The sequence below is a fragment of the Trematomus bernacchii genome, unplaced genomic scaffold, assembly GCF_902827165.1.
Source record: "Trematomus bernacchii unplaced genomic scaffold, fTreBer1.1, whole genome shotgun sequence".
NCBI lineage: Eukaryota > Metazoa > Chordata > Actinopteri > Perciformes > Nototheniidae > Trematomus > Trematomus bernacchii.
Genome location: NW_022987803.1, coordinates 4753444 through 4766249, shown reverse-complemented (window position 1 = coordinate 4766249; position 12806 = coordinate 4753444). Strand labels below are relative to the sequence as shown.

Below are 12806 nucleotides of genomic sequence, written 5' to 3'. Positions count from 1 at the left end.
CTCTTTAAAGTAGAGACACTACATACTGATATACACCTGAACATCAGCAGGAGAGGACTCTTTAAAGTAGAGACAATACATACTGATATACACCTGAACATCAGCAGGAGAGGACTCTTTAAAGTAGAGACACTACATACTGATATACACCTGAACATCAGCAGGAGAGGACTCTTTAAAGTAGAGACAATACATACTGATATACACCTGAACATCAGCAGGAGAGGACTCTTTAAAGTAGAGACAATACATACTGATATACACCTGAACATCAGCAGGAGAGGACTCTTTAAAGTAGAGACACTACATACTGATATACACCTGAACATCAGCAGGAGAGGACTCTTTAAAGTAGAGACAATACATACTGATATACACCTGAACATCAGCAGGAGAGGACTCTTTAAAGTAGAGACACTACATACTGATATACACCTGAACATCAGCAGGAGAGGACTCTTTAAAGTAGAGACACTACATACTGATATACACCTGAACATCAGCAGGAGAGGACTCTTTAAAGTAGAGACACTACATACTGATATGAACCTGAAAATGTGCATTATCTTTTTATCTTTATTGTAATCAATACTGTTACTTACATGTTTAATTATTATTTTCCTCAAACTCGTGCCTTTTCTATCCTGTGTTTTACTCTAATTGCTGTTGCTGCTGTGACATCTGAATTTCCCTACAGAGATTAATAAAGGTGTATCTTACCTTGTTACTAATTGTTTCTTCAGGCAGCTTTTTCTCTTTTATTAGCTTTACCTACAAAAGGTAATGCAGTGTAGTTCATTTAGATATCACCAAAAAGTGTGTGTGTAATCCCCGCAATTGTGAAGCAGGAAGAATTAAAAGGCTGTGAAGGGAGGAGGTCGAGTGGATGTCAATGTGTCAAGCTTTATTTTCACACCAAGTAAGTATAGCAAGGCAGTTTCATTTAGGAGGACTAAATGAATCTGATGCGCTGAAACTAAACGTGTTGACATGTTTTAGGATAATACACAAAAAATGATGAGGAATAACCGTACAAACTCATAGATTCAGGATAGCCTGACAGCACCAACTGTTTGTTTTTTCTCTCACTGTTCCAGTGGGAATTTGCTAAGGCGGGGCCTCGCATATGACGCACACCTGCACACCTGTTAGCCTGTTCCACCATTCTTCGTTTTCCGAGGCTAGGAAGGATTCTTGCCTCACTTCTGAAGGACCTGACTCGGAGGGACATGTCCTACCAAGGAAGCGTCCTCGACATTAAGAAACACCTAGAGAGTCATGTCATCATCTAAATCCCCCCCCCCCCCCCCCCTTAACTGATCCCTCTTCAAGTTACTGAGCTACCTCCATTTGAACTTGATCCTTCACCAAAAATATGTTTTGTTGCAAGAACTGAGCTGTTGACGTGTGCTCTCATATTGAGCTAATGCATTTCTTGATATTCAATACTGAGGCATGCAACATGTTACATAACAATACCTCATTATGTAATAACTCCACACAATTTTCACTTCATTTTGCAATATGAAGTGAACAGCTATGACTGATACAAAAAGAAATCCACCAAGCCATTTTTCAGCTATTGTCTGCATATGCTAATTAATTATATTTAATGCAACGTATGTAAACTGTGCAAATTGCCCAACATATGCAAGTAAGCATCCTGCAGTTTGTATGTGCAGGGGGCCCGTACTTTACATTTCTAAAATAAAACTTTGGGGTACTCAACATTTCAGGTTTCACTATTCTGGCAAGTAGACAATTACATAACAAAGTGCATTCAAGCATGACGAAACAAACTCAGAAAAGCAAGATTCCTGCAAGTACATAGTTCAAACCATTGTAAGGGCTTTTGCATTGGCTTCAAATAGGCCAAACCTCATTTTTCATGATACACAATTCAATTGCCTTCCAGATTCTGAATAGAATAGAATAGAATAGAATATCTGTATTGTCATCACACATCAGTGTAACGAAATTCAGTTGGCATCTCTCACTGCAGTACATAAATAAGAACACATCCATAAAAGCAGTGATAAAGCCGAGATAGTAGCAATAATCAGGGTCATCACTTAAATGCACTTTACCAGAATGTTAAAATACATTTTTAAAGATTATTTAATAAAGAAAAGCTACAATGTTTAAATATAAATAGTTACAAAAAATATCTGTTTGATACTTAATAAATATACAAATAAATAACATATGATATTTTTGGCTGCAGTCTTTGATGGGAGGTAGTGTGTTTGTATTTGTGCATGTTCAAAGTTATAGTGAGTTTTGTGGTTGGACAGGGATGGGAGTGATGGAGGCCACAGCTCTGGGAAAGAAGCTGTTCTTCAGTCTGTTGGTGCGTGATTTTGTTGACCTGAACCGTCTGCCGGACGGCAGCGGTTCGAACAGTGAGTGGCCGGGGTGTGTGATGTCTCTGATGATACAAGCAATGGTACAAGTACAGCAGATAGCTCATACTGAGGAACTGTAGGGACGAGTTATAAACACATGTAATGTATAAGATGCTTTGGAAACTGGATGGTCATTGGTTCAAGCCCCCATTTGGACAAATAAAAAACCTACCTAACTTCAGGTAGATGACTGGTAGCTGAGAAGGATCTGTTCACCTTGAGCAAGGTACCAAACCCCCAAACTGTTCGTACTATGGCAGCCCCAGTGCTCTAATACGCTATTAACACCTTTCCAGAAAAACGCATGTGTTTGTGCAGGTCCTGTTTGTGCATCTGTGTTTATTTCAACTGTAACTGTATAACAAATAAAACCAAACTTCCCCTGAAATTCCCCTTGGGGATTAATAAAGTATGTTTTCCTCTCCTTCTTTTTCTTTGTTGTCTCCAAATGTATTTCAGGCTCTTGAAGTGATAGTGTGTAAATGTGTGACACAATAAGGTAGCAGGCAGTGTAAATCGGAAATGAGGTTACACACACTTCTACAGGACGCACTGTTCCACACCAGAGACAAATTAGTGAAAGCTTGTAATCAAGCGAGAGGACTGTAGCAATGTATAATGACTTATTCCAACAGTGGCGGTGTGAAAATAATATGACCACTGGCATTTCTGCAGCTCAGATTCCCTCATACGTGTTTAATAATGTTAATAAGACAAACACAGCAGCCGGAAAAACGATCTGATGGGAACACTGGACGTTTTTCCCCTGCAGCGTTCTGCTCAGTTTGGGTTCAAATCAGCAAGCTTCACTTAATTACCAAGCAAATAAAAGTCCTTAATATTCCATTGGAGCAGTATATATGAACATGATTGAAAGTGCATAGCTGCTCCCATTGGTACAAATACAAATTATGAATATTTTATATAGAGGGGACTGGAAATGCTGAGCGGATTTCCGTGCATGTCATCACTTTTTAAGATTCACAATCGATTGGAAGGCCTATGTTAGCACTTTCACAATGAATGGTCCTCACGGTCTGTGAGTCATTAATAGAACACTGCGTGTCTTAAGGAACACTTAAGTGATTCGTAATCAACATAGCCATAGTTATTAATTTGGTGGTGTATTTTTCTCACTGGGATTACTTTAATGCAGTCAGATTTAATCAGTGAGTGATTTATTTGCAGTTGGTGGGAGAATACCACGATTTGATATGTTCATCTGCCTGGAACATGCTGGATGTTTTAGTTCCTCTTTTGTTTCACACAGAGCGGGGAAGCTGATAACATGAATCACAGAAACTATAAAGGGTAAAAGAAAATTACAGGAAATAGGTTCAAAAAGAGGGAATGACTGACAATAAGAAGAGTAAAAAGCTCAACCATGGAAGCCTATTTCTGCGAGAAATACAAAAAACATTCCTAACATTCAAGGTTATAACGATGAAAGTTAGGAATGTTGCTAACAGGTAAAAGGTTTTTACATAATGCATGCATCATGTGATTTTATATAAGATATATGAAAAACTCCTGCATTACTGTAATATTGAATTGTATTCAAATTGCAGGAAAATGTATAGCATAATTGCATTTAGGCTGTTTATAAAGAAATGTAATCAATCAGGAGATGTTTTGTTATGCTGTGTTATGTTAGTGCTTTTTTTTTTTAATGCTGCCTCTAAACATCGTAATGAAAGAGTTTGCAGTAGCTGCACAAACGTCCCAACACTCTCTCTTCAGACCTGTGTTGTTTGCTTTAATTCTTTGATATGTGCATTAGAAGGCCTTCTTTTTAGATTATGGGTTTCACACTAAGACTCATGGATAATTGAAGAATACAAAATAAGTAATAGTATGGTGATCAGTTGGAAATGTTTGCTTCTTTTCACATTGCTGAAAATAAAGTACCAGCTCTGTATAGTAAACCTCTGTTACCATTCTCCCAGCAGTGCTCCTACAGAATGGAAGCTCCCGGGGATTCCTATTGATTACATGTTTCCTGCAAGCTGCACAAATATATCTTTGTACAAGCAAGGGTTCAAATGTGTAATGCGAGTCGCTGGCAGTGACAAACACAAAGAAAAGGATCAACGTCTACAACATTAATGTTTTCAGGGAAATAGTTGTGAAAACACTGTACACTGCTCAACAAACAGACGGACACAAGTAGGGACTGGCTGGTAAACATTGAATGTTTTTAGTAGCTGAAGGGCATCTGTGGCGGATTGACTAAATACCAATAAGAGTGCCCGTGGTTTGAACCCTAGCCCTTGTCTTGTCCTCTGGCAATATATTTGGTACCGTAGGCATGTCTCCATTATTGAAGTGTAAATTGCTCTGGATAAATGTGTCATAAGCCAGGTTTAACCTTGAAAAAGTAGATGGCTCAATTTACCCCTTGACGCAGATAAAGATACCCCTTCAATGTGGCAAGTTAAGCCACAAGACAACCAAATACAAATGATTGCTGTGTGTGTGTTGGAAATGCAACCAGGCAACTCCTAGCTTACACGTTAATATCACGCCATTGATTTCTTCAACTCTTTGCTTCCATATGATGACATCAAGAGTTTAGGATTTTGTCTCCAGTTAGAATCTTGATAATTAGGCTATAATAGCTGCTAGATAAGATAGATGTGTATCAATGTTAAGTTTACTCATGGAGTAAATCGCAGGTTCCATCAGAGAATACGATATTTGCTGTTATAACAGACTGCCAATCTATGATTTCGATTTGATTCTATTTTCTCTTTATGAGACAAAGTCATATGCCTATTTAACACAATCTTCTATTTTGCTATTTTATTTCTTGATCTGTAGGAAGGACTTGAGCTGGGACAGAAATGGTGACAAAACAAAGTCGCCTTTACACATCAGTATCCTTGTTTGTTTAAACATGATTGGTGGGAAAAAAACATTTGTAATAAGGAATTGTAAATAAGAAGCTTTCATTTTCTTGCTCGACAGTAGGGATGGGTATCGTTAGGATTTTATCGATACTGATACCGATACCGATACTGCTTATCGATACCGGTATTTTTCGATACTCTTATCGATACTTTTCAATAATTTGGTGCTCAAAATTATAGACATGATTACAAGATGTGAAGATTAAACAGTCATTTTATTGTAATTTTTTTTAATTTATTATTTAATGTAACTTTTTCAATGTCATACCAAGCAGGTATGAGTGTTTGACAGTGTGTCTCTGGAAGGGGGGGGCGGTAATTAGGGGCAGTTCATAAATCCATGTAAACATGACCATTGCTCAGCTAAAACGAGACGCTGCGTGCGCACCTCCTAAACCGGAAGCTCCGGTCGGCTAACCATTATAATCCGTTTATTGTGTTTATTATTTATAATTGTAATGATGGATTATCAGTAATCATTTTAAAGTTACACAGAGACATTGGATTAACCGTTTTTATGCCCTTGAACACAACTTTTGATCACAAAACAGCAAAGGTAAGACTTAACTATCATCATGGCTACGTAAAGTGAAGTTGTTTTCTTGCTCTTTCCTGGCTGCTAGTTCAGTGAGTTTTGGTCGTACAGTGATGAGACTTATACCAATGGAATCTGTGGATAAAATGACGTAGAAAATATCGCTTTTGTCAGTTATGTGCTAAAGTAGCCGTTAGCGCCGTTAGCCCGTTTTGCTAAGTGTTGATTAAGACTCTTGGTGTTGGACTTCTGTTCCGTGTAGGTAAAATGGTTAATATTGTCTGTTAGCTGAGTTTCTTCCCGTTAAGTGGGTATGCATCATTAATAGGTTGTTAAATGTTAAGAAGCCTTGAGACGCTGTTTCTAGCAAGATGTTGCGCCCCTATGAAGTCTCACAATAATAAGAGCGCTGTTAGGAGAGATGACGAGTGGCATTCACAGTGACCAATCGGAGGGGTACTCAAACCGGATACTACACATGGGATGAGGGTTCCCAACCAACCAGAATTGTTTAAACTAAGGAAGTAGCGTAATTCATATACCAATAGCAGCACCGTTCGTCCAGCGGCTTAACGGTATACCGATAACGTCCAATCGGCTGCTGGTACTGACTTAGTACCGGTTCTCGATACCCATCCCTACTCGACAGTGTTTTTTAGCAAATAATAACGTACATCACGCACACCATCATAAACCTTTGATAATTTAAAATGCTGGTTGAGAAATGTAGACGTTATGAGATAAGGTTGTAAAACAATATGTAGAGCCTGTCCCATGTAACTTAATCAAGTTGATAACTGGGTATTATATTAATCTATTGGCGTGTTTACATGTGCAAACTGTTTTAACCCTAGTCCCCTTTTATTATCTATTTGAAAAATGGGTAAAAGAAAACTGTCGGTGCCTCAATTAAAATCAAAGAATAGTAAGGAGTAAGCCTGATGTTTATCACACATTTTACTTCCTTTAGGCCAAATATGAATTTCCTCTCATCAAATATCAAACAACAATGAAATCATTAACTTATTTTCATCCTGTGTACATGTATTTAAGTCAGGGCTACACCATTTGCTTATTGCCATACCGCTCCAACTAACTTTTGTCTTATGGTGCATAGACGGTGTATCTATAAAAAGTGCAGCTCCAGAGAAGTTGGCAGAGACTTTTATACACAATGTAGCCGTGCCTACACACACATGTCTGAGGTTATTTTCACATCAACTTAAAGAGGGTAAAAATGTTGGAGGTCAAATGTTGCACTTTAAGATGCATTCTCTCTTTCGTGCTCAGTCAGGGTCCACAGTGTCACCTTGCTGTGTACCTGTGCTGGTGTCACCCCCCCACTGTCACCAGCTGTACACAGACTGTACAGACAGGAAGTACTAAAGGAGGAGGACTACATCCTGACTCTGTGTGCAGTTTGCGTGCCTCTAATGGAAGCCCATGGGCCATGTATAATGCATGGGGCAGCATTAGTGCCCTGTGTCCTTCTGACATCAGTTTCCCTCCCTTGTCACCCTGAGAGCCGGGAGCCTACACGGATAACAGGACTCACTTTAACCAGGAGGAGAGAAAAATAACAAGCAGACTTACAGTAAGACCAAGTTAGAGTGAAAGAAAGATCACAGTGTTCTTGTACTCAGATCCAAAAAGCTCATCTGATGTTCTGTCATAGAACATTTATTTCAGTACAAAGCTATTGTTCAATGTTTAATATTGTATTTTTAATGTGCTTTTCATAAGTTGAATAAGCAAGTATTCAGTCAAACTTCATTCACAGTCTCTCAGTTTGATGAGTCAGTTCTTCAGGATCAGCCTTTCATAACATCATATTGCCACAGTCTGACCCCAGCCTGTCCTTAAAAGCAGTATGAATTATTACCATTCAGACTTGGAGTACTCAAGTCGGGAATGATGGACTCTGAAACGCCTCCATTGGACTCCTTTGTTTACTTCTGGAATATATTGACATCATTATGTGAAACCCGAGCTTCTATTGGCTAGCACTCCAACAGATTGTATGTGATAGGCTAACAGGCGAGACATCTCTAAGCCATTTGACCAATCACAAAAGACCCGGCCAGCTAACCAATCAGAGCAGACTGGGCTCTGGTTTCAGACAGAGGGTGAAAAGGCAGTATGATAAAGATAAAGAGCTTGTTGAACATTATAGCATGGAGACATGTCCCAGTAGAGACACTAGATACTAATATGAACCTGAAGAAAAAATAATATGTCCTCTTTAACATGTATTACAGAAACAGTGAGTTTCTAACGATCATGTTTTCTTCAAATAAAACATTTAAAGCATCTGAAAAATGCATCCATAAATCAGCTTATATTTCCTTAGAAAATCAATTAGTTGAGAACCACCTTACATGTATTCAACTCAGCACAACCCATGTTTAAAAGTTCTGAAGTGTTCTGAAAATAAAAACCAGTAATTCTATCCTGAATTAACTTTTTGAGAAAAGATCATTGGATTTCACTGTATGGCTTTTTACCACCTGCAGCTCCTCTTTCCTCTTCTGATTCACTTATTGCTCTCATGGCGACGGTATCCGTGCAGCAGGCAGCTGTTTTCAGAGAAAAAGCTCTGAAAAGCTCACCCAGCACCAACAAGCAGATAGATGAAGTTAGAGGCACAGCTGGTAATACATGATAGTGCTGCTGTGTCTAGGGCTGTGCAATTAATCGTATTTTAATCGCGATTACGATTATGGCTTGCGACGATTATGAAAACAGCATAATTGACAAAATACGATTATTTTGCTGGGTGCGCTTTCGCCCCTCCCTAAAAGCCCACTCGGCCACGTGGGAGTGACATGTGTGAGTGTTCAGCGCGAGCGAAGATGTCAGAACAAGAGCAGCAACTCGTTAAAAAGAAGGGTAAAACTATTTCCACTATTTGGAAGTACTTTGGCTTTCAGGAGTCCGACGTGGAGCAAAACAAAGTACAGTGCAGGATTTGTTACCAGGTTGTGTTGGCACCACACGCTAACACAACCAATCTCTTTAATCATCTGAAATACAACCACAAAGTGCAATACGACGGGGCAATAATACAACAAAAAGCAGACCAAAAAGATGCCCGCTCGACTTCATCCACAACATCATCACAGTCATCGATTCAGGACGCATTGCACAGAGCAACGGCCTACGCGACGAGCTCGCAGAGACACAGAGATATTACAGGTGCCATTACATTTCACATCGCTAAAGATATGTGCCCAGTTAGCACTGTTAGCAACCTGGGCTTTAAGCAACTTGTCAACACGTTGGACAAGCGTTACGAGATGCCGTCTCGGTATTATTTCAGCAGGTCTGCGCTGCCTGCGCTATATGACAAATGCCGTGGGGAAGTTGAGAGAGATGTGGCTTCAGCTGACTACTTTGCCACCACAACGGACCTATGGTCTAGCCGCACCATGGAGCTATACATGAGCCTCACAGTTCATTATATCGATGCCGATTTCAATTTGAAGACAAAGTGTCTCCAAACCGCATTTTTCCCTGAAGACCACACGGGGCAAAACATCGCCCATGGACTGAGGGAAGCGATGGCTGCTTGGGGGTTAAAAGAGGATAAACTCGTCTGTATGACTACGGACAATGCCGCAAATATAAAGCTGGCGGCTGAGGTCAATGGATGGATGAGGCTCCAGTGTTTCGGGCATAGACTCCACTTGGCCATAGGTGAGCAGGATTCCTTCCTCCTGTTGTATGTAATATGTCATTTTAACAACAGCAACAACAATAATAGCAATAGTAAGTCATTAACATTGATGATCTCTCTCTTAATATGATAATATTAATTACATATTATTATTATTATTATTATTATGTTATGTGTGAGCTACTCTGTCATCTCTCTCTTTTTTTTCTCTCTCTCTTTCCCTCTCTCTCTCTCTCTCTCTCTCTCTCTCTCTCTCTCTCTCTCTCTCTCTCTCACACACACAACACACCAAATTATGCTTTGATGAAGATCATGATTATCATCATGATACTAAATAATATGTATTTGTTGTAATCTTAGAGAATGCAATGAAGGATCCCAGGATCGGCCGTGCAGTGGGGCTTTGCAAGAAGCTGGTCAGCAGCTTCTCCTACAGTTGGAAAAAGAAGAGGGAACTTGCATCTGCCTGAACACTCCCTAAAGACAGAATGTCCAACCAGATGGGGATCTAGGCAGGCCATGATCGACAGGGTCCTCGAGCAGCAGAAGGCCATTGCCCAGGTCCTTTCCAGCGACCGAAAAACCAGACATCTCTCCCTCACGTGGCAGGACGTTGATGTACTGGAGGCAATCAATAAGTCGCTTAGCCCTCTGGTGGAATTCACAGACGCACTTTCTGGAGAGAAGTATGTAAGTGTGTCTTTTTTTAAACCAACCCTGCACCTCTTCAACAACTCATTGCTGGCAGTGCAGGAGGATGACACAGACCTCACAAAAAGCATAAAAAAGAAGATACTAGACTATCTCAATGATAAATATGATGACGCAGCGACACAAGAGCTGCTTGACATGGCCTCTGCCCTGGACCCGAGATTCAAGCTCAAATATGTCAGTGAGGACAATCGAGGATCCATTGAAGCCAGCCTGACAACTGAGATGAGGAGGGTGATGACACTCATGGTAATAATAATAATAAAAAATAAAAATGTCAGATTTGACAGTAAATACAATTAAGTGAATGAATGTGTTGTCAAAGTGTTATAATGTAATTCTAGGTATAAATGTTAATACCCATAACCATTTAGTCTGATTAAACATGTCATTCTTATTTTCTTTATAATACTCCAAGGAGAACGCCCCTCTTGAGACGGCAGCGGTGCCTGCAGATGACACGGAGGATGCTGCTGCAGCTGCACCAAAGAAGAAAAAGAAGGGACTGGGGAGCTTCTTCAAGGCCACCGTAGACCAAGCTGCAGAACCTCAACCTGCTCTGGAAAAGGACAAGGCCATAGCTCTTGAGCTACAGTCCTACCTCCAGGCAGTGCCACTGGATGCTGAGGAGGACCCACTAAAGTGGTGGAGGGAATCCCGGAAGTTCTACCCACGGCTCTCCATCCTGGCAAGGAAGTATCTGTGCATCCCAGCCACAAGTTCCTCTTCAGAGAGGGTCTTCAGTACAGGTGGCAATATTGTCACCTGCCTGCGCTCGTCTCTGAAACCAGACCATGTAAACAGGCTGGTTTTTCTTGCAAAAAATCTTTAAGAGATGACATGAGCAGCCCTACCAGCATTTGCCATGGTGGCCATGTTGGCTATATGTTAAGGAGTTGTCAGTAGGTTGTGACAGTGCACTGCAACATATTTGATTTAATTTATTTTTGTCTAATTTATTTTTATTTATCATATTAATATATCTTTAGTATGGTTTTGGAAGTGCGCTCCATTATGTGTTGACCTTGTTTATTGGTAAAATATTATTTGTTTTAAAGTTTAATAAATGGTCAATGAATAATCGTCAAAATAATCGTGATATCAATTATTGACCCAAATAATCGTGATTATGATTTTTGCCATAATCGCACAGCCCTAGCTGTGTCACTGAGTTTACTCACAAGATATTTCAACTGAAATGTATATAATATGTCTGGTTTGTGTTTACAACTTGTTGGAGGCCAAAAGTCCATAGACAGTCCACCTCATGTGATTAAAACATGAGCAGTCAGACGATCAGACGGTTATTAACTTGCCCTGTTGCAGTAATGTCACTGTGCCCCAAGAACTCACTGATTCAATTGGAAAGAACAAGGGTTATAAAAGCTTATTATCCCCTGTCACACACCTATCACACATACTGTACATGTCTGCCATTCATCCTCCTCGGAACAAATGATGCATCTGCAATAGAATCAGTCCAATAAATAAATGACCTTTACTACTGGTGCTCTTTGATAGATTTATCGATAGATGGATGGATGGATGGATGGATGGATGGATGGATGGATGGATGGATGGATGGATGGGAAATCTTTTTGTGACAGCTGCATTGTTAACGGCGATGGCACAAGAATTAAACAATATTTTTAGTTATACAATAGCTAAAAATGACACAATATAAAATATACAGAATATTTTATAATACACCAATTTACTACAGAAACAGAAACCAGACATATGGTATACATTCAAACAAGGAAAGTGGATGTTTTTTTATTAAAATGTAATCCTGCAAGTTAGTCAAAATACAGTATGTGCAAATTGTTCAAAGTAATAGAAAGACGTGAGTAATTATAAAGGGTGCAAAGGAAACGTTTTTGACCCATGTGAAATCAAATGGTACGTAATTGATGTACGTTGAAAACGTAACGTTGAATTACAGATGTAGACATATTTGTCCTTAACAAAACCACCTTCCTAAAGTAGGTGAAAGTAAAACCTAACAAAACTGAAACACTTTCACAACCTTGGATATGTCTCTTCCTTTGTAATGGTTGGTGCAGTTTTCCCCTCCGGAAGCATTAGAGTGGTAATGAGAACAAATGATAATGTCCATTTAATGGCTTGATAACATTCAAAGCAGTTGGTGACAGTGGGCTGGTGATTCACGTCCATATACTTTAAACTACTCCTTTAAAAGCATTTTTTTAAACATCCTTATATGAGTTTTGAACATAATACTAGGCGACAAAACATCCTTTTGTAAAGTAGGACACAATACCCTCACTCCTGCTGAGTGTTCTATGGGAGTCTGAGGCATCCTGACCTACACTATATCAGATATTAACCTTTTGATCCTTTATTCACAGAATTAAAGATGGCATGCTGATCCGGAGCCAGTCCAGCAGGCTGGCAGCCAGCCCGAGAGAGACTAATCCCTGGAACCGTCCTCAGTGATATGTCAGCAAAAATGCTCAAATGAGCGTATTAGATATGCTGCTGGTCGCATAATGTCAGTGTCAAACAGCAGGACTGCCAGACACATCCTGAGGGAAGCAAATCTGAAG

At 39.7% G+C, this 12806-nt stretch overlaps 2 protein-coding genes across 3 annotated transcripts in view; one reads left to right on the top strand and one right to left on the bottom strand.

The window, feature by feature from the left end:
* The window catches only part of lrfn2b (leucine rich repeat and fibronectin type III domain containing 2b), a 188413-nt gene that overhangs the window by 145451 nt on the left and 30156 nt on the right, over window positions 1–12806 (bottom strand). The window lies entirely within an intron of this gene.
* On the top strand, window positions 8535–11348 carry LOC117498463 (zinc finger BED domain-containing protein 1-like). 2 transcript variants are annotated; one of them, XR_004557578.1, is made up of 3 exons: window positions 8535–9545; window positions 9886–10485; window positions 10655–10985. XR_004557578.1 is itself a non-coding variant. In XM_034150587.1 (3 exons), exons 2-3 carry the CDS (start codon window positions 10045–10047, stop codon window positions 11066–11068), a joined length of 855 nt encoding a protein of 284 aa, XP_034006478.1. In that variant the 5' UTR covers window positions 8535–9545; window positions 9886–10044; the 3' UTR covers window positions 11069–11348. The 2 variants fall into 2 exon arrangements, 1 of the variants encoding a protein (XP_034006478.1); XM_034150587.1 differs by having other exon boundaries at window positions 10655–11348.